The sequence below is a fragment of the Trachemys scripta genome, chromosome 6, assembly GCF_013100865.1.
Source record: "Trachemys scripta elegans isolate TJP31775 chromosome 6, CAS_Tse_1.0, whole genome shotgun sequence".
In the NCBI taxonomy this organism is placed as follows: domain Eukaryota; kingdom Metazoa; phylum Chordata; order Testudines; family Emydidae; genus Trachemys; species Trachemys scripta.
Window position 1 is genome coordinate 94,733,747 of NC_048303.1, and position 23,459 is coordinate 94,757,205.

General features: G+C 38.3%; 1 protein-coding gene across 3 annotated transcripts in view; it reads left to right on the forward strand.

Annotated features, from left to right (window-relative positions):
* Positions 1 to 23,459, forward strand: part of PCSK5 (proprotein convertase subtilisin/kexin type 5) — a 294,987-nt gene that overhangs the window by 136,170 nt on the left and 135,358 nt on the right. For all 3 annotated transcript variants that reach the window (XM_034773743.1, XM_034773745.1, XM_034773744.1), the window contains one exon: positions 13,453 to 13,665. In XM_034773743.1, the coding sequence (XP_034629634.1) occupies positions 13,453 to 13,665 (213 nt within the window). The remainder of the gene's footprint in view (positions 1 to 13,452; positions 13,666 to 23,459) is intronic.

The window sequence follows — 23,459 nt, forward strand, 5'->3', positions numbered from 1 at the left end:
CAGAAGTTGCTGAAAGGGTGAGTGTACTGTCTCTTTAAAATTGTAGCAAGTCAGGATAGCGTTATGGAATGCTCTCAGGCAGAAGCGCTATAGTGAATCAGTGAAAGAGAGAAGCTGTTTTCCTTATTCATTCTAATATAGTTACTTCTTTGGTCTTAGAATAAAGCTACTCTTTCTGCTTTTTGCACTGAAATATGACAAGTGCTGTTTTTATATGGGGATTTTTCAGATCACAGGGTTTACACAAATTGCTGGTTAGGAACTATGCCAAATCCTCTGATTTATAAAAGCTGTTATAATAGTTGTGCAAATGAAGGTAGGCAGGCAACTCCACACACAATTTTGCACACAGATCTTGGCCTTTCTTTTTAAAAATACTGGTCCTAAACAGTAACTACAGAATAAATTTAGCTTCTTTGATCCAAGTTAAAGTAATAGATTGGCAATGGGAAAGTTGGCAGGTTTGTCTTTCAGATCCATGTAGTAGATCTGGACTTGATATTCTGCTTTAGTACTACAAGACACATCTCCCATTGATGCTAATGCAAGCAGGAATATAGAGGCAAGATCCTTTAAGTGGGTCTGAGAGGAAAAATTGTGCACAGTTTGTTTAATTAAGAAAATTACAGGTGCAGCTGAATAATGACTTTGATTAAAATGTAATTAAACTGAACTAACAAAATAAAAGTGAAATGGGTATGTCTTTTCAAGAATCACCCCTCTTCTTCAGGCCATTCAGAGACTGATTTTTGAAAACATGTCCAAATTATCTTTAGGTTGTATCATTCCAATTAAAAGATTCACGCAGGGTGTCTGAGAATTTTTTGAAAAATCTACTGGGCTAAGACGCTTATCCTAAATCCTATACCAAATAACAAAGATAAATAAGTGTACATTTTCAGAGGTCCATAGAGACAGAACAACATGCCATAAATTGAAAAAGACAAATGTGTTTTTGTTTTAAATGACATGAAGTAATAGCAAAAGTTTAAAAAATGAAAATCTCATACAGAAATTAAATGTGCTATACAGCTGTTGTGCAAGATCAGGATAAAGAATGGAGAAGGGAAAATGTTGTAAACTAGTTTAAAGGACCATAATTTTACATCATCTTTAGCTTTGTTTGTGTAATTCTATTATACTTAATTAAGTTCTTGAATCTAATGAGTGCTTTTGCCCTTGGAGAGTTTGTTTTCAAATAGTATTAATTTCAAATGGCAAAGTTAGCTTGGCATCATACTTTCAAATGCCAAGGGATTTTTTCTTGGAAATGTTATAGGTACAAGCATTGTATTAACTAGTATGGAAAATGCATCCAGTCAAAAGATCTGTGTTTTAAACGCCAGTGTATAACAAGTAGTAGATTTAATAACCTGAAAAATGAGTGTATTATAATTGCACAATTCAGTTTTAGATGAAAAATCAAGTTTAGAGCAGTATGTCCAAGAGTAACATTTTTGAAGAAAAGAGTATATGAGTATACGATATGTCAACACTGTAAAATATACAGGCTTATTTATTGTACTCAAACAAGGTTCTGGACAAACCATGTAATAAAGTTTTCCTCTTCCTTGTATTGGAGGAAAAACCCAAATGTTTTAGAGATTCATAGATTTTAGGGACAGAAGGAACCATTAGATCATTTAGTCTGACCTCCTGTGTACCACAGGCCATTTGTTAAATCAGGTTAGATTTAGTTCTCCGATATAGATTTGAACATGATGTTTTGTCCACACAAGCAAGCATATTTGTAATGTCAATATAAGAAAGCGTAAATCCGTTGATATGATCAGATAGTCATGACTTTACATTGTTATGCTTTTGTTTTTACATGTTCCTTTGCAAAGATACCATAACTATGTTTCTGGAGAGTTGTGGCTACTGTTGGCATTTTGTGTAGCAAGGTTTCAAAGGGCTGTGACAATGTGCAGCCAGCTTCACTTGTTTTCCATTATTGATTTTGCATCACCTGTTCTGCATACACATGAGCTACGCTAAGGCTGTGACACAGCAGGTCATCTTTAATATATTATAAAAGGGGAGAAGGACAGGCAGGAAAATCTAAATCAGGATCTTTGGCTTTTTGCCTGCATGTCAGAACAGTGGCCTTCATTTCATTCCCACTACACTGTTCTGTTAGTGAGCTGGACATAAGCCAAAATATTTGATGGACATTAATGATCTGATGTCGTGCTGCTGAACCTCTTGTGAGAACTCGGCTTGGTGCCTCCCCTCCCATCATCACTGCCCCTTTTCATCTCTCTCGCTTCACCAACTTTGGCTGCAGAGTGTGTGTTCAAGTGTATTTTAGAAGCAGAAGGCTCTCCTACAGTCACTGAACAGCCCTCAAACTCAAGTGCAAGCATTTGGGAGAGGGAATTACATGTGGATTTATTTCTTTAAAAAAATAATGCCAGGAGATTCCAGCAATTGGACTGTGATAAAAAGATGCCAATAAAGTTAAAAGGTAGCGTGTATAAAACTGTTATTCAATCCATCCTAATGTATGGAGCAGAGACTCGGACGGCCACAAGAAGAGAAATCAGCATGCTCTCCACCACCAAAATGAAGATGGTGAAGTGATTGGACACTCCATGATAAGAAACAAAAGGAGGTTGTGAGGAGCCTAATGCAGGTTGCCCCAATTGAAAACAAATTCAGGGAGGCTAGGCTACATTGGTGTGGACATGACCAGTGGAGACCTCAGAGACCTTATATTGGTAGGATGGTCCTTGCAATGATTGTGGAAGGAAAAGGACCAGGGAGGAAGCCAAAGACTAGATATCCGTGTACCTTAGAGAGACCAATTTGCCTAACAGCCAGGTGTACAATCATGAGTTTTGGAAGAAGGCTATAAAAGTCGCCAACCCCAAATAGGGAAGTGGCAATAAAGAATAAGATGATTCCAGTGGTGGAGGGCAATGTATATAATGCATAACTGTTTAGGCAGAGGAGTTGCTGCTTGTGTTGAGGTAAATAACAGACTGTTCTTAGATATATTAAAAAATGTTATTAATTTCCTCTGTCATCATAATTTGCATGGGTTTAAGAGGAACACGTAACTGTTGTCTACACAAAATATTCACTTTGTGGCAGATTTGCACTGAAAATACAATAATAATATTTTTTACTTCTATTGAGAGTTTCAATTAAGTATCTCAAAAGCACGTCACAAAAATGGCTATCATCACATTGTACAGATGAAGAAACTGAGGCACATACAAATTACAAATGCAAATCCCAAATTGTATGCCCATGTATGATTAGTAAGCAGGCAAGTTGGACATGTGCAAAAGTATACACACACTTATAAAAAGTTGGCCAAAAATGATTTTCCCAAGGTCACTCAGTGGGTTAGCCCCCCTACATTAGTCACTCGACTAAGCACAGAAATTTTCTGTTACAGGTACTGTATAGCCCCCATGGCTGTGACATATGAGCAAATAACTATTTTTTTACTTCATGATTTTGAGTGAAAAATGTGGAGCTTCTGCTTTACAATGAATTGTGTTGGTTGTTAACACAACAGAGATGATATCTCTAATAGCTCATTCTGAAGGACAGACTAATTGCACAGTGTAGTGATGTTTGTGTTTTAATCTCACAACTATATGTCCTGATAACATAAGACAATATCATTGGCCTACATCATTGATATATGGGGGAGAGGGATAGCTCAGTGGTTTGAGCATTGGCCTGCTAAATCCAGGGTTGTCAATTCAATCCTTGAGGGGGCCATTTAGGGATCTGGGGCAAAAATCTGTCTGGGGCTTGGTCTTGCTTTGAGCAGCGGGTTGGACTAGATGACCTCCTGAGGTCCCTTCTAACCCTGATATTCTATAGGTTCATAGATTTTAAGGCAAGAAGGCATCATTGCATAGCAATGGGGCCTATGGATGATGGTATGGGCAGCTCTAGACTGACTGCCACTGCATAGCATTACATGGATCTGGCATTGACCATCACACCACTCTTCTAGGGTAAACAGAATAGATTGAGCTTCTTTACCCTTTCATGGTTGGGCAAGATTTTACAGACCTCGACTCATTCTTGTAGCTCTTTTCTGAACCCTTTCCAATTTGTCAATATTCTTTTTATAAAGTTTGGACACCAGAACAGGACACAATATTTCAGTAACGCTGAATTCTAACGTAATATCACTTCCCTACTCCTACTAGATATTTCCCAGTTTACACATCCAGGAATCAGATTTGCTCTCAGCCACTGAATTGCATGGGAGATCATGTTCAATTAGTTATTCTCCATGACCCCCTAAGTCCCTTTCATTGTCACTGATTTCCAGGATGCAGTTCTTGAAACAAATCTGTTTCTAAATGTATGTGGCTGTGTTAAAGCACACATTTTAGGACACTGAATGGTTTTGCAAGAATATCTGGCACTGGATATGCTCTAGTCCTTTCCAAATTAACGCTGCCCATCAAAACTCAGATTGGGTGAAAACCTCCATACATGTCATGAAACTAGCAATTCTTCCTCGGTCTATGCTTTGCATGAAGTTGGAAATTCCCAGTGCTCTGCTCAAACACCCTAGATTACAAATACTGTCTTCCAATCAGTAAAGTAGCAGAGTTTATTTTTCATAATGCCTAGATGTGCTGTGATACAATGCATTCTGTTTTCTTTTGGAAATAACTAGAAGATTCCTTTATAGCAGTACTATTTGTTATATGCAGTTTTTCCACAGATGATCAGTATGTAGTGCAAAAAGAAAGTGTACAGAAAATAAAATAATGTAACAAATGTTCCTACATTAGATTCAATGTGATATACACATCCAAAAGGCAAAAAAACTTGGAAAGTAAGTTACAGGAAAACATACCTCAATATGTCCACAGTTTCCATACAATGTCACAAAAGGTATTGGAAACAGACTGTATTAATTACAAATCCTCACACATTTGTGGAAACTGTTCTAACAAGCCAGAAGAGCGTTATGGCCTAAGCGCCAGCTTTTCAAAAGTGGCCTCTTATTTTGGGTGCCCAACTTGAAATAGATTAACATAAAATACATCAGGTCTCTGACTTAGGATAAGTCTTAAGTTGGGAAGCCAAAATTAACAGGCCACTTTGGAAAAAATTGGGCCTTTCCATATGTTTAAAATGTACTTATTTCAGTGAGGATGCATTTACATAATAAAAGAATCTGGTTAATTAATAGGGGTAAGTCTCTCATCCCACTTCTCCGCAGAACTGTAGGGACTCGGACACAGCAGAGTCTGTGCGTTTCTACTGCTTATGGAGAGAGCAGGATTTCATGAAGCCAGTTCAAGGAGTGCCAGTTTGTACTCAAGGGTTTGCTGCATTACAGAGTGAGGTTAGGGCAAGGAAGGTGAGGCCAATAGATCTGACACTAAATCAGATCACATCCTTTCTTCCCAACCACAACCATGTGGTGGGGACAGTCCATACACAGGGATTACTGCAGCCCTAAGTCTGTAAAGGCAGCCACGGAGCAGCCTCTCTGTTGCTTGTGTCTGGGAGGAGGATTCCTTCCCTCAATCCCTGTGGAAATCCCGGTACCTACACCTTGTGTACTTTTCTTAGAAATGTGGATTTATTTTTCATTCACTCATGGCACTGGGGCTACAGAAGTCACCTCTGAACAGTGTCGCTGCTGAGCGGGTTGGCAGCTGCAGAATCTGCACCCTAATGTGCCATGGGGCTGAGCTCTCCACTACTTGTGAATACCTGGTGGGAATAGGAGTTTAGGTATCACCACTAGGTCTATAATTACATGGATCTGTTGGCCACAAATCCCTGTCTAGGGGGTTTCAACAGGTAACTGCACAAGGACAGTAAGAGCTGACTGAATCCTTGCTGTAGGCTAGGGAGGTGAATTCCATCCCTCACTCAAACCCTGCATAGCTTTCGCATAATGCCTCTTTACTTGGGCTTTGTGTGATGAGGGAACTTTACCTATTAGTAACCAGAGAGTGTCTCATCCTAAATCTATTCTTGGTTTAACAGATATTTTGGAAAACCTGGATTTTTTTGTTTGTTTTTGTTGGATAATAATGCAGTATGCAACATGCTATTTCTTCATAGTAATAATGAATCATAATGAATAGATAGGCAGAATCTGTGATGCATGCAGCAGCCCTGTAGCTGGCTTTATTTTGTTTTGTTTAGGAAAAGTAGAAATTCATTCCAGCATTCCACGGGTTCAGGTTTCAGCCAACACTTTTTTTAGGGGGAAGGGGGTTGCACTTTAAGCACTAATTATAGCACTGTGGGGAATAGCTTGAAGCTATTGAACCTGTTGTTCTAGTAAAGAGTCAAATAAAAAATATACCAGAAGCATGTTGAAATATTCTTCACATATTCTATCACCATCATTACTGTGTTAATGCATAATCTGTTTTAGTTCTTCAGTACATTATATGTTACCTGTACATAGAATATTTCCACAATAACTTATTAAAGACACTGTAAATATTAAGAATGTAAAATCCTATGAAAGGGTGAAATATTAAGAATGTAAAATCCTATGAAAGGGTGAAAAGCATTTGTACTTTTTTTCTTTTCTTGTTTAGATTTCTCTTCTCTTTTAAGTTAAGAAAATGGTGCAATTCAGAACTAAATTAAGGAGATGAGGAAAATAAACTTTGAAATCATGAATATAGCTACAATTCTTTTTCCTTGCTCTCTATTTTTTATCTGCATGACTTATTTCCTCTACCTGGTGTAGCATTTCAAATTTATTAGGACAAAATTGCCTCTCATTGCCTGTAGCTCCCACTGCTCTAATCTCTCCAGGTCACTGGTTCTGTCTTCCTGTGTGTTTCCTACTCCTTCACACTGAGTTTCCTCTCCCTCACCAAATTTGATCACTCTGGAAATGACACCAAAAAAACTTCCACCCAGTAAAGAGAATCATTAACAGACTTCAGTTCCTGTTCATCTCTTAGGCAGAAGAACACAAAGATGCAGAAGCAAGAGTAAGGAAGCCTTGTTTGTAGAATAGTGATGAATACATGATTTTAACTTTCTAGAATGGTGGGACTACCTCTTACCTCACCTGCTCATGTTTCACATGTTCAGTGGAAGTTGTTTCAGAGACTACTTGGAAATGCCTTGTGGTCCACTAATGGTCCATGGACCACAGTGTGTAGATAACCACTCTACAGTGATGTGTACCGTGACTGTCAGTAAGGTATCAACTAATAAAGCTATAGCAATGTATAAACTTGGAGCAATGGAGGCTCCTTTAATATTGTTGAGGAAGTTTTCCATGTGTCTTTACAAGAATGTTCATATTGGCTCTGATTCCTGGCAGAATCTGGCCCTAAAACTGGATTAAGTGGCCCAGAAAGGATCACACCAGCGTAAGAGTGATCCTCCTGTGGTGCTGAGCTGCAGAAAAGCATTACACCACTTGCCCTCTCTGCTGCTAGTAGTACAAGGAAAAGGGAATGGCCAGAAGAAAGTGGGCATGCTGTGAGCTCCTGGACCACCCCTATTTTTCAGCCCTTTGTGGCCTTTTGCAGTTGGTATCAGTTAGAGCAGCTCTCATGCACAGTCTGTGCACATCAGCTATACCCAGAAAATATCTCAGTAAAATTCTTCATGTACCTAGACTGATGATACACTAAATGTCAGTGAAGTGCTTTTTTTTCTTGTCAGAATTGAAGGCCGAGGGTTTTGGGTTGTGTGGTTTTTTTGTTTTTGTTTTTTAAATATTCAGACATTTTCTAAAGGCTAGTGACAAAGATAAAAACAGTAGGAGAACATCTCAAAAAGTACACTGACAACCACAAGTAAGGTTGTGGAATGCTTTACAGTATTTGGAAAAGAGTCAGTAATATTATTGCAAAGGCAAGACATGAGAAGACATAGCTCTGTACCCAGGGGGGATGGTTGATGCATTTTTATCTGACATCATTGGCATGAGCACTCTGAATGTTCTGCTGCACTCACATTCTAGCCCATGCCATTCCTCTACTATAATTCACATCACTGACTAGTGTTTTGCTTCTGTCTAAAAACGTGTGTCTATATGGTCTGTAAATAGAACTTTTGCTTTCAAGTAATAAAAGATGCAAAACCTCCTGGCAGCCCCGGAATAGACTTTTTGTCCTTACACCCTTGGGCATCTGGAGCATGACAGATGGTAGATTTAGCCAAATTGTAAAAGCTACAGTATGTTACATGTGTGTTTGTCTTAACTTTGTAACACAGCCCAAATGTCTCTTATTTAACTTCATATTTTAAACAGAGACCAATTTTAAACTGGGTTCACATACAGTAGGACAACTAGTGCTGTTGCTTTAAGTAGGTTGTTTGGTATCTAGAGTTACTAGCAAGTTTATAATTTCCCGAGCACAAGTGGGTCCAATGAATTGAAGTGGGGTGTGAGGGCAGAGGGGAAAGGAGACAACCAAATAGTAATCAAACAATAAACAGTAAATGAAAACCAGAGCATACTTACTTGACATGTTATTTTGGACAGGTTGGTTGTTTTTTTGTTTTTTTGGTTTGGGTTTTTTTGTTTGTTTGTTTGTTTTTTGTTTTTTAAAGACTGTCATTTGCTTTGCCAAATAGCTTTTAGGAACAAGATCTTAGCATATTGTCTAGACTGAAGGCTAAATTCCATTGTTTTCTGTGAAATGCTGAGTTAAATGTACCATTGTCATAACTATAAAGGGAAGGGTAACAGCCCTCCTGTGTACAATACTATAAAATCTCTCCTGGCCAGAGACTCCAAAATCCTTTTACCTGTAAAGAGTTAAGAAGCTCAGGTAACCTGGCTGACACCTGACCCAAAGGACCAATAAGGGGATAAGATACTTTCAAATCTTGGTGGGGGGAAGGCTTTTGTTTGTGCTCTTTGTTTTTGGGGAGAGTTCGCTCTTGGGACTGAGAGGGACCAGACATCAATCCATGCTCTCCAAATCTTTCTGAACAAGTCTCTCATATTTCAAACTTGTAAGTAAACAGCCAGGCAAGGCGTGTTAGTTTTATCTTTGTTTTCTCAACTTGTAAATGTGCCTTTTACTAGGGTGTTTACCTCTGTTTGCTGTAACTTTGAACCTAAAGCTAGAGGGGGTTCCTCTGGGCTCTTTAAGTTTGATTACCCTGTAAAGTTATTTTCCATCCTGATTTTACAGAGATGATTTTTACCTTTTTCTTTAATTAAAAGCCTTCTTTTTAAGAACCTGATTGATTTTTCCTTGTTTTTAGATCCAAGGGGGTTGGATCTTGATCCACCAGGAGTTGATGGGAGAAAGGAGGGGGAATGGTTAATTTCTCCTTGTTTTAAGATCCAAGGGGTTTGGATCTGTACTCACCAGGGAATTGGTGAAGAGTTTCTCAAGGCTACCCAGGGAAGGGAATTAGCACATTGGGAGTGGTGGCAGCGGACCAGATCTAAACTGGTAGTTAAGCTTAGAAGTTTTCATGCAGGCCCCCACATCTGTACCCTAAAGTTCAGAGTGGGGAAGGAGCCTTGACAACCATATTGCAGTATGTTAGAGGAACTGGAATTCTTTGCTTCATGTGGATTAGAGGGAGGATTTTTTTCCCCATTAGTCTTTGCACCTGGTATTTATTTTTTATGGAAACAACATTAATTATGAACCTTTATTTTTTAAAGACAACACTGATTTTGAAAAGTAGAATTTTTTATACATGTAATAAGTGTTTACCAAAAAAGTCACAACAGAAAGGTCAACTGGGATGTTAATAGTCATTATTCCTGTTCTTCAAAGCCTTATTTGAATTAATAAAACTTAAGTTGGTGTTTATTATTTTTAAATATTGCACTGCAGCATTTCTAACACTCAGGGCCTCATTTTCGGCAGCCCTCTATCTTGTTCAGGAGCGAAATTGCTCAAATAGCTATTTCTACCTGCTAAAATCTCATTTCACATTATTAGTATTATTTATTTATTTTATTATAGCACTATCAACGTACTAGTGCTTTACAGAAATAAGACACCTTTCTCTGGACAGAGGAACTAATAATTTGAGGCCTGTTCCTGCAACACTTCCTCACAAGAGCAATCTTTAGTCCGCTGAGAAATTCCACTGCAGTAATTGTAGTAACAGGGTGAATCACATGCATAGGGGTTATGGGATCAGTGCCCAAATTAGCCAAATGCAGCCATATGAACTGGCCAGAAAAATATTTATTTCCTATGGATAATTTCTACAAAAATGGAAACAAAATCATGCTTAACTTTTTGATGAAAAACAGAAAATGGAAATAGTTATAGTCCAAAATGCTATTGTGGTGCCTGATGGGAGTTGTAGTTTGCGTGCCTCACGTTCTCATTCTCCTTTATAGCATGGGATCCCTTATTGGACAACATTTCCCAGGACAGATCATGGCCTCACCTGTTGGTGAGTGGAGGCGGTGTATCATGGTAGTCCCTGTAGTGCTACATGGGAGATGAAGTCCAGCTGGGGAGTGTGACCTGTAGGGGAGAATGGGGATGTGAGGCAGGTGAACAATAACTCTCATGAGGCACTGCAACGGTATATCCAAATTGATATATTTCATTTTTTGACCAAAATGCAGAAACTTTTGTTTTGAGGGGATTGGAGAGGTAGGGTTTAATGAAAAATGAAAAATTTCTGCAAAAGCCATCAGTTTTTGTTGAAAACCCAATTTTGTATTGCATACACTGCTTGTTCTGATATATACAGTAGAGTGTGTGTGTGGCACGGGGGGCGGGGGAGAGAGAGAGAGAGACAGGAGTTATTTTCTTTTGCTTTTTGTTCATTTGATAAGAATATTGTAGGGCCAGACAGAAGTATGGACATCACTCTGGAGTGAAAACTAGCAGTGACAAACTAGTCTAAAGTGAATGTCGAGGAGGGATTTAAAGGAGGAGAGTGAGGTAGCTTAGCACTGGAACAAAGAGGGTACCAGTGGTTAGAGACTAATGTAATCAGCAGAAGTCAGCCAGGAGCATAGTAAAAAGGAATGAACAGCAGCTGTTTGGCATGATCTTCTAGTCACCTCCCAATCCTAAAGAAGCTCCTGAACCTCAAATCCATGGGCATGGTGGAGTGAGTTGAGGCAGTAGATGGATGCTCTCTGTGTCATCAACCTGTCTCAAATTTGCAGGTATTCTCAAGCATAAACTACTTTTCCCTCAGTCAGTATTTCAAGAAGAGGGAGAGGGAACAAGAACAAAAGTTAGGGAGAGAGGTGACCAGAGGACGAAGGGACAGAATGAATGAGACAAGCAATAGTTCATAGGTCTGATATAAAGCCCATGGAAGTCAGTGGAAAGACTGCCATTGACTTTTCTCAGCCTTGGGTTATGCCCTAAAAGGTAAAAGAGCTGCGAAAAAGCAGAACACAAAACAGCAAGGTGATGTCGCTCTTTCTTGGGTTCACACAAGGGATGAGAGAGAGGGATGAGACCTGGAAGAGATGAACAGAACCAGAGTCTACTGCTCTAATCCAGATGTAAAGACAGAGAGATGATGGAGCAGGGAACGCAATGAACTGAACTTTCCCTGTGCAGGAGCGGCGCTGTTATATGAGTGGTCTGCTGGGGCATGGGTGTACTTGATAAGAACAACCACAAAGTTTGTGCAGTATGATGTTGCAATACTACCATTTGTGTATGTGTGAAAATAATGTCAAAATCAGATGCTGTGGTGTTAGTTGCTTGAATTGAAGCCCTGCAAAAAGTCCAGTACTGCTCCAGCCTTTTAAACAAGTACATTGTAATGTATATTTTTATCACTGGAGCAGCTAAGATCAGCCAAAGAAAGAAAAAGAAATTGAAATAGTTATACTTCCTGGCTGGCTGGACTGGTCTTGTCAGGAGCATGTGGATTTCATAGTACATTTAACTTGGCACCCTGGGATATTTTTTCCTTCGTTTGAAATGTTTTTTAATGAAAAATTGCATTTTAAAGGCATAACCTTATGTAAACACTAGCAAGGAGAATTTGATATCTAAGTTATTGTGTTGAGGAGAAGAATCTCTACAGGTACTGAACTTTTATTAAACTCACAAAGTGAAACTCATCAATGTTTGTGAATTCAAGCACATATATCTGCCAGAATCATGAACCGCGTGATTTTTTTTTCTTACATTGACTTAGGCTCTATTACACTCAGCAAAAAATGCACTAATGAAAACCCCCTGTGCATCTGGATTAGATGAATCTTTGAATTGCTAATTGTTTAAGATTCTCTTGGTAGATATCCAACAGCTGTCTTTATGTCATTTGCAGCACACAAATCCACTCTGTTTATAAAAAAACAAAATATATGTACTAGTAATTTATTCATGATCACAGAAACCGAAGTAGCATGTGGCATAACATTAGTTCATCATACACAGGAATGAACCTACCACTTATACAAACCATATATTGCATGATGTGCTGCAAACAAATGAGATATAAATTAGGCTATTAACTTAATTGTAACCCTTGGGCTTTTTCCTTTGCCCTCAAAAGAATTAATAAATAATAAAAGTATGTCATTTTTCAGAACTAGAATTAAAGACATGTTTACTCCTTTGATTAAAATCTCTATCCTAATTAATATCATAGTGTTTGCAAACAGTCAATGAATGTATTTAGATTATGTAAATTACGGGAACCTCATATGTTAACCTGTTTATCTGTCTGCATGAAGTGCCTGGAATATGGAAAACTACAGTTCCCTGCTAGACAGCAGGCATGCAGTATGTTGATCATCTTCACCCTTTACATCAACACCAAATTGAGAACACCAAAATAATTATGGATTCATTTTCATTTCCACTATATTTATTTAGACTCACCTATTAAATTTTCTTAATATGTATATCTGTTTTAGGTCCTCATTCAGCAATTTACTTAAGCATGTGCCTAACTTCAGTTAGACTACTGACTTGGGGCCATAGTGCTTACTGCTAATATATTAACAAAGCAATCCTTGCTTGTCCATTTTTGTTTTAACAAAGTGTTTTACATTTACCATTTATAACATTTGTGCAACTGATCCAGTGTGGTTCCGAATACTTGATATTACTCAAACAGTACATGGCATCACTTGGTAATTCCAGAATGAGACATTCAGGAGAACCCTTATAAACAACTGGTTCTGTCTATTACAAATGTTTGTAGCTACAACATGCTCTTCTTTTGTTTGTTTGTTTACTATTTAAATCCAGTATGATACATTTAATGCATGCTGTGTGTCTTCTGCATTTCTCTTTGTAAGGCTGGACAGAATAGACCCACACCTACAAATAGAATCTGAATTAAATTTTTGTTTTTACGGTTGTGTTTATTCATCTCACTCATGTTTTGAATTTGTGAGGGTTAGCTCTTACCTCAGCTAAACGCTGTTTTTTCTTCACAATCTTCCACAATGAGCTCTTTTGTCTTTTTAAGGGGGGCAGGATTTGGGGTAAGGGCCCACTTGCTTACCAAGAAAAAAACATTAATCAAATCTTTCCTATTGTTTGTAAACAGGGACGAAATAAGTTAGGTTCCATTTTTGTTTGGGCGTCTGGAAATGGTGGAAGGAGTAAGGACCATTGCTCCTGCGATGGCTACACCAATAGCATCTACACTATTTCCATAAGCAGCACAGCTGAAAGCGGAAAAAAACCTTGGTATCTGGAAGAATGTGCATCCACCCTAGCTACGACTTACAGCAGTGGGGAATCCTACGACAAGAAAATAGTATGTGTTTGCTTTTTTGTACTGCTATTTTAATTGTATGTGGTTTTGTATTTTCTATAATGATTTTTAGGGGAGGGCAAAATGACTACTAGGCCTTTGTGTCTACGCGTGGGCTTGTTTGAAAAATGTTCACCCTTGGTCAATATGGTATATATTTGTATACAAGTTTTGGACCAAGAATTTGAATGTAAATTTCTGCCACTGTGTGTAGCTCCTTCAGCCTCCTTGTATTCTGACATCCATAATTCTACACAATACATCAAGTATGGTCTTACTAACCCTTGTGACAGAGACTGATTTCTCCTCTCACTTCCACTATGTGTCCTACATTCTTTCTGCTTTCCTAACTGCTTCCAAACTCTGAGCAGAGTCTCTCTGCTGTCATCCATAAAGATTATTTTCCTGACCAACACTTTGTAGCATATCACCAGACCTCAGAGCAAATCTCCTTTTGGTATATTTTATCCAATACTCGTTATTTTTCATTTTTAAATGTGCAGTTATAGAAGCCATTTTCCAGCCCACGTTCCCGTTTATTTCAGATTTATTGGGACCCTTCATCCTTTGTTTTTTGTATTCATTCTCCGTCACTTGTCATTCGTATTGCTGCCTAGTCCTGGTAGCTGATACACAGTAAGTAAAATAGGTTCAATGCTTATCTCTCCTGCGCTATTTGCCATCTCATTCCGTCCCAGGCTATGGCTGTTTTCAATTAATTTCTGACCATGGCTGTTTTTTTATTCCACTGGAGAATTCCACTATTGTTGCCATCATTACTTTTTTAATTGGAGAGCCTTCCTGAAGTCCAGATAGTCTGTCAACTTCTGTTTTGCCCCATACTCTTCTCAAACCGTTATTGTCACTGCCTCAAAAATATTATCAGAGTCATTAAGCACAGCCTTCCTGCTGACTTATCATTGACCAATCTATACCTGTTCACTGTGCTCTTCATAATAAAAAATCACAAGGTGCTTTTCTAATACTGAATATAACTTATACTTTCTAGAATCTTTCCTTGCTCCCTCCTTAAGCATTGGTTTCATGATACCTTATTTCCAGTTCTTTTCTTATTGCTAATGAGGAGTTAAAAATTCCTGCTCTAGCTTTTTTGTTAATTTAAATACAGTCTGCTGTGTCTTTCAAGATTCTGGGATGCTGGCCATCCCTTACTGGAATCTTCCCTATTTTCAGATGATCTAATTTAAAAAAAAAAAAAAATCTTGTTCTGAGGTAACTCTTCGTTCCAGTAATTTTTCTGTTCTTTCTTTGCTTCTCTCCACAAAAACTTTATCTCTATTTCTGGCATCTCTCCTTGTTCTCCCCGAGAGATAATAAAGCAAAGAAGTCATTCCATTTTCTAGCAATACTCATTTCTGTAATCAAATTTCCCATACAGTCCTTTCAAAGACCTTTGCTAACCTTTTTTTCAAAGTTCAATAAAATTAATAGATTCATGAATTTTAAGTTCAGAAGGGATCATTGTGATCATCTAATCAATGCTCTTGCATGACTCATACAACAGGACTCCCCTGAAATAATTCCTTCTTCAAGTCCAAGTTGTTAATAGTTAATTACCCTCCCTGTTAAAAATTGGTGCCTTATTTCTAGTCTGGATTTGTCTAGTATCAATTTCCAGCTGTTGGATCTTGTTATACCTTTGTCTGCCAGATTGAAGAGCTCTCTATTATCAAATTTCTGTTCTTTGTGTAGGTGCTTATGGACTATGATCAAGTCATGCCTTAACTCTCTTTGATGAGCTAAATAGATTGAGCTCCTCTCTGAACCCTCTCCAGCGTTTCTGCATGATGTGTGGACACCAGAACTGGACACAGTAGTCCAAAAGCAATCACCACTCACAGTATCAGATATATGGATTAATATAACCTCCCTGTTCCCACTTGATATTCTCCTATTTATATTGTCACACTCTCCGGGGTGGCTCACAACTGTGAGTGCCTACCCCAGGGCAGACTGTCAGAAAACAGGGAAGACACCCCAAGCTGGTGATGTGTTCTATAATTAGATGTCACCAAGCCAGTACCACCTATGAGCTCCTGGATCACTATACCAGTCCTACCATGGAGTCACAGACAGTCCCTTAGATGCTCCAATCTGTCTTGCCACCCAGACAAACCAGACTTAAGTGATAAATGGTCACTTACACCAAAGATCACGTCACATTTAGGCTGCTCCCAGTCCCAGAAGACCAGTCACTTACCCCAAATCAATTGGTACTGTGGATCTTACACCCAAGACAATGCTGGCAGCCAATTCTATAGTAAACCCACTTAAGATTTATTAGCTACAAAAAGGAAATGAGAATTATTGAGAGGTTAAAACAGGTAAAATATATGTACAGGTGAGTCACCGTCTATAATTCCAAATGGTAGCAGAAAGTTAGTAATCTGCCAATTTCCCCAAAGTCTGTAAGGGCTATCCAGAATAACTCTGGATCTCCATCTTCTCGTTCAGTAATTCTGCCTTGTTAGAATCCAAACAGTCCAGAGATGAAGGATCTTTCATTAAATCCATTCTTATAGCTTCTTCTCACAGAAAACTGAGCTGACTGGGTCACTCCCCATGTGGGTTTTTCCTTTGATGACAGAAAGTGAGGAATACAGTTAAAGTCTTTGACCTCCAATCATCAGGCACAATGACCATTTGCTTTGAAATTAGCACTTTTCTGTTAGAGTTCTTCATTTGCATTCCACAAGGTCTCTTCTTGTTTGATGGGTTATTTAGTTACAGGGGTACACACAATGTAAATGTTTGCTACTACATTATAACAGGATACAGATAAGTGAAAACAATGCAACTAACATCCCACTAGTTTTCATCAAGTTTAAACACCATATACACACTCTTATACATTTAACAATTACTTTGATCTAAACTAATACACAAGTGAATTGGCCTGGGACTCTGGCATGAGCTGGCATCTGGTCTGCTAGCGGCACATATACATCCAAGAATCTCATTAGCCTTTTTAGCCACAGCTCATGCAAGCTCATATCATCTGATTATCCACCATGAATGTCAAGTCTTTTTCAGAATCACTATTTTGCATGGTAATGTTCCCCCATCCTGAAAGTATGGCCTAAGTTATTTGTTGCTAGAGGTATGGCCTTACCTTTGGCCATATAAAAACAGATTGTTTGCTTATACCCAGTGTACCCAGCAATGCAGATCACTCTGTGTCAGTGTTCTGTCCTCTTCATTATTTCCACTTCCCCATTTTTTGTGTCATCTACAAACTTTATCAAGTAATGATTTTATGTTTTCTTCAGATCATTGATAAATATTTAATAGTATGGGTCCAAAAATTGATCCTTGTGGGACCCCATTAGAAACATACCCGCTTCGTGATGATTCCCCATTTACTATTAAATTTTGAGATATCAGTTAGCAAGTTTTAATCTATTTAAGAAAGTAATCCAGTTTATCCTTTTAAAATATTGATGCAACATTAGCTTTCTTCTGGTCCTCTGGAACTTCCTCAGTGTTTCAAGATTATTGAAAGCCAACTTTAACAGCCCACTTAAGAGTTCAGCAAGCTCCTTGGCCAGGGTAGCTGCTGCAGAACATCCTCTTTAATTACTGTTGGAATGGGAAGTATTTTATCATCAAATGAGGGGAATGCATCTTCTGTCTTTTTCCCAAATACAGAGATATTTATTGGATGCTTCTGCCTTTTCTGTGATATTATTTGTAATTCTGCCATTTCCATCAAGTAATGGATCAACACCATTTTTAGGGTTGCTTTTGTTCCTGATACACTTAAAATACTCCTTCTTCTTCTCCTTGCTATAGAATCTATAGCCTGACTATAGATTACCACTTGTGTCCTTTTACTTCCCTTGTCAAATTTCTAACTTCTAATTTATATTTGTTGCTATCAACTTCCCTTTTTTACATTTGTTTTATATTATATAGTAATGCTTTCATTTCCCCTCTTAGCCAGGCTGGTTTTTTAACCAGTGTAACCTTTTTTCTTGATTGTGAAATTGTGAGTTTGGGATCATCTAGTAAAACATTCTTAAACTCTTCACAATATCAGTCATGTTTTTCTGTTTAAATTCTTTCTCCGGCCTGACTTGTTGTTACATCTTATGCAATCCTCTCATTCTTCTTCAATCATAGTTTTCTCAATCATTTTCTTCCATTCTTTTAGGTAAGTCTTACTCCGTGTGTTTACACTTAAACAGTCTCATTACATCAGGGCATTTATATTCCTTACTTCTGACCCAAAATTACCTCCACACACTTTTGTTATTATCACACTTCCATTATTATAAATTTACTTGTAAGTTGAATCATGAGAATAAGGTTAAATAAAATGTTGTTTAGTCTACAGATATTTAATCCTACATAGCTTTTAAAATTTATTGCATTATTATATTTCTAATAATAATAATACTTTGCACTCATATATTGTCCTACTTCCAAAGATCCCAAAGTGTTTGGCAAATGTAAATTTAGCCATACATTATCCTGGTGAAATAGGGAAATCTGATACCCATTTTATATAAAGACTTATATGGCAAATATATTAAGGCCTATATTTTCAAAAGTGCCATTTTTCTTAATTTAGAATGCAAATTTGAGACATCCAGAGCCTGCTTTTCAGTGGAGATGAAGAAATGCAGCTTTTAGTTGAAGTCAATGAGTTGTGTGAGTGCTCATTAGTTCTGAGAATTGGGTCCGGCAGCTGTGATCCAATAACCGTGGGCTGATCCAGCTCATACATGTTAATCATTTAAGGCATGTGCAGTGCCAGCTGCCATAGGAGATTACAGTACTCCTTCGATTCTCTGCTTATCATGGCCCAGTTCAGATCCTGGCTACTCTTGTTCAAACCACCATCTGTTCACTTAATAGCCACACTGTAGGGGCCCGATTCTCCACGGAGTTATATCAGTTTTATACCAATGTAACTCCACTGATTTCACACAGTGAAGAATCAGACCCTAAATATTCCATCAAAGACCCTTTCCTCTTCTTCTGTGTTGCACTGTATTACCAGTTGACTCCTGAGGTCCATAACCTCTCCTCAGGATGTTTTACTGCTGGTAGCTGGCACCTCAAGCAAGCGTAATCCCCTCTGACACTTCCAATAACAAAGAAAAACATTGTTCACTGAGTGCAGGAAATAGCCTTCTCCCACAGTATTGTATACAAACCAGTCACCTTCCTTTGAACAACATTTGTGTTAGTTCTTATATTACTCTAAGGTCAGCTCTAAAGAGAGATGAGGTGAATTTGCAGAACCAACCCTTTAACTGAAAGAATTTAAGAGTTACAAGTAACAGCTGTAACCTATCAATCAGTGTCCTCTGAGCGCACACACAGAATGATGACCCTCTCCCCCGTCTTTCTCTCTCTCACATATCTGTAGTAAACTATCATTATAGGGTTATGGCTAAGGATAATATTAATATCGCCTCTCTCTTCTCTTCTCTAACTTGCTCAGCATAACACACCTTTTCCAAAAGACCTAATAACCCTAATGCCCCTGACAGAGATGTTTTGACTAATACACACAAGTGAAAATCATCACCAGAAAACATAGAAAACTTCTATACAAAGCCAACAAATCATGGCGCTAAGATGATGCAAATTCAATTTCATTATGAAATCATATGGCTTGTTGCTGCCTCACGTCTCCCATCCTTAGTTTTTATGTTGTCTGCTTAGATGGTAAGTCCTTTGAGGCAGAGACCTCATCTTCATTCTTTTCCTCAAACTGACCAGGACATTGTTGGTGCTGTGTATATATATATATAAACAGCAAATAACGATGGGAAAAATAAAGATTAAAATTTTTATATAAATTAAATTTAATCCTGTCCTGAAGACTGTACTTCACACCCACCCACAAAAGGAAATTAGATAGAAAGGGCTTGATGGCTTCGTCGTGTGGAATAGCAGCAGCAGCTTTCTTAAGATTAGTGACTTTTCTATAGGTCAGTCTAATTGGATGTGATAGTTCAGCTTGCTGTACTGTGTGTATGAGAGCCTTGCTTTTAAGAAAGGAGAAAATATGTTATAAAATACAATCCACCATAAAAATCCATCATAAATATCCTAGTGCCTGATTCTGATCTCACAGAAGATTTACATTAGGTAACTGATTTAAATGACGATACTCCTCATTTATTTCATTGTAACTGAGGATAGAGTCGAGCCCCCGGTATATTATATATTTTATATATTTTAACAATATAGTAATACAGAAATATCACTAAGTGACAGCACATTGTTCTTCTGTCTCATCTGGTTATAGAGTCAGATTGTACAAATACAAAGCAGAATTAAGCAGGGACAGGAGTTTGAAAAATCTCAGTGAAATCAGCATATTGGTTTGTGCTGATTATGTTGTATTCCTATCCAATTTGTATTAGTGGCACCTTCTGAGTTGGACAAGTAAACAGTCCCCATACAAGCAAAAATGCTAGTGGTATTGGGTGTTCTAAAAAGGCACTCAGTAGTATGGTGAGTGGAGAGAGGGAGTATGTAAAAGCTGATACAGATATCTCCTGGTTTCATCTTGTCCTAAGAAAATATTCTTTGTGGATAACCACACATTTTTTCCCCTTTACATGTTTTTTTCATCCTCACAAACATGCTATGTGCCAGAATTGTTCTTTTTCAATCTGGTATAATCATAGTTGCTTTAGTAACATAGGCAAGTCTCTGATCTCATTTACTATGATGAAGATATGGAATTTACATTTACATTAAAGTAAGTGACACAAGAATCTGGCTTGTTCAGTTCTAGTCAGCAGTTCTTACACAGTCAAAACTCCCACTGACATTAATGTCCTGCACTAAGACTCCATTAAGGATGAGGCCAAGAATACATATTAGTTATTACTATATTGTACTGCACCTGTCAAAAATCTCTGTTGCATATTTTAGACTGAATTTTCATCTCTTGACTCCCACTGTGCATGCACAAAGTATACCTGCCTTTTCAGATGCAAAGACTGTGCACGTATTCCTTTTAAATAGTTCAGTGCTAGAATTGTTATCAGATGTTTGCAGGAGCAGCTGCAAAGTGCAAGCACAAGTATATAAAGCCACAATTTGGGACACAGATAAGTGGAAACCAAGTACAGGCCTGTTGAAAAATGTACTCCTTTAAAACAATTATCATTTGAAACACATGCTTAGTGTGAGACTCCAAGGATCTCAGTAGAAGTGATATGAAATATGCCTAGGACACTTAACTGTAGCAAATTCCTCCCCTTCTAACCTCAGAAAGCTCCAGAAGGCATTGTGCCCCTCCCCCCCAGGCAGAAATGCTTCTACGTATTGCCCCTAGAGCCTTGCCTTTCTGCACCACCTCTTGGAATAGGCTGTATTTAAGGGCACAATCTAGCTCTATATGTTAATATGGCCTTTATCTTAGCAAAGGCATTACACAAATAAATAATAACAATACTATCAGTGTACTGTGATTTACTCAAATATTTTCTGTTAACAATACTGGTGACTTATGCATGAAAATCCCCCACTCACTGATGAAATTTACGATCTATGGTATACACAATTGCTCCTTTTAAAAATTAATTCAATGCTCATCAATAGCATCCCTTGTCAGTTATTAACCCCCCCTCCCCCTGTTCAACTGCTCTTGTAGAGCAGATATAATACAACATGGCACCTTCAATGGAAAGTGGTTTGGGATCACATGACACTGGGGTAGAGGGAGTATTGGCAACTACAGATTTTCATTAAACACTTCTCATTTTAGAAGACAAGTTGGTTCAAGCTGACATACCCGTAGGAATTACATCAGTAGGTAAAAAGTGTTTCAACCACAGCTAAGGGCTCAAGACATGAATTATGAAATATCTGGAAATAAGAGGCTTAGGATGGGAGAAGTGATAATGTTCTCTGCAAAGGAAAATCCTATTTTTGACCTGAATAACTAACTTTCCCTACAGCTATAACTAAGGGAAGATTGATATCATAACCAGAATAATAACTGTACAGAAATGACACTTCTTTAAATCTTCAGAGTAAGTCGCTTGTACCAAACCGTTACTGTAGGTATCTGGGTCTTTCTTTTATAAAACTGCACTTAGTCTGAAAACCGCCTGACTCTCATATACGGTAAAGGAAAAAATATACTGGGCTGATAATGATACCTTTAAACTGACCTTTGTCATGGTGCTCTAAGTTGTTAATTTCATATTGATTAAACTATATCTTTACCAGCCAGTATGTAATTGCTTTCAGTCAAATCCAGTTGTTTTCTTCTGTTGTTGGAGGAAAGATGGGATGATTGTAACACAGTGCATTATAAAATATTACATAGCCTGAATTTAGGCTTATCACTGTTTCCTTAGATCAGCAGTTGTTACAATGATATCTAAAACCTGTGAGTGCATTGTACTTTAGGTAAAAGATCCAAAATTGGTGCCCACATCCACTCTCACTATTGAATAGAATGACAGCTTTCATACACTAATGTCAACTTCATGTCCCTGGCAGGCCTCATCTCCTTGTATTATGATTAATGATGTTGCCCTCATGTGGTCCTGGAATCTCGAACATCATTTTTCTTCTTGAAGCTTGACTGCTTGTTGGTGGTCCTGTCTCTTTGTTTCTAAAGATAGACACAAGACTTCTCTGGCAGTGCACCCTTAATGCTGAAAAACATGCCTTAGATTTCTCCTGTAATTTACATCTAAACATCTCAGCTGCTATCAGTAACTTCCCTTTGAAATGGCTCAGATAGGATTTCCACTTAGGGAGCTTTCGTTACACATCTTCTGCTGCAATATTTGCTGAGTGAAAGAGAGAGATAAGGGATTGTACAATGTCTGCTAGGACATGGGACAAACAATGCAGCATAAGAGTGTAATGGCTTTATTGCACTTGCTATTCATGGGCACTGCACATGTAAAACTAAGACTACATTTACACTATGAGCTAGGGGTGTGATTCCCAGCTCACATAGCTGTACTCATGGTAGCTTTCACCTGAGCTAGCACACTAAAAATAGCAGTGTAGCCCTGCTAACATGGGCAGTGACAGTGTGCGGCACATGCTCGTAGCCCCAGTTATTCACCTATAGGATTCAGGTGGGTTTGTATTCGGGGCGGCTAGCACAGTGCCATACTGTCCATTCCACCACAGCTACACTACTATTTTTAGCTTGCTAGATCAATGAGCATGAGTATGTCTACACAAACTGGGAATCTCACTCCGAGCTTGTAGTGTAGATGTAGCCTCAAAAACACTCCCCTCTTTCTCCTGATGATAGATATGTAGATAACATCAGACGATATGCTTTCAATGTAGAGGGCTAAATAGTGTCTTTCAAGGCAAAACCATTGTCAGGGGAGATGAGGATGAGACTTTCCCCTGCATGAGCTCCTGAAGGTATCAGTGTGCTGCAAGAAAATCCAGTGCTTCTTGGAGTGCAGGGAGAGTTCAGTGACTGCACTACTCTTTCGCAGGGTGCAGTAGTTCTGCTGGCCACTGTGTAAGAGAGAGTGAGCATGTGCTATTCATTCCGCTTTATTTTTTCCACTCTTTTGGGGCCGAATTTTCAGAAAGAGGTGCCCGAAGAAGCCCACAGAACTTAATTTATGTACATAGTTGTGTGTTCCTTGGCCATTTAGATTTCCCCTGCAAATACTCTACCTGATTTGCATTTGCACAGTAGACACAGGGCTTCTGGAGCCCTCCTGCTATAAATTTGGACCTTTACGTTTCCCTTCATCTACCCCCTTTCAAAAAATATCAAGGAAAGTATGTCATTGTATTAGAGATTAGTTACA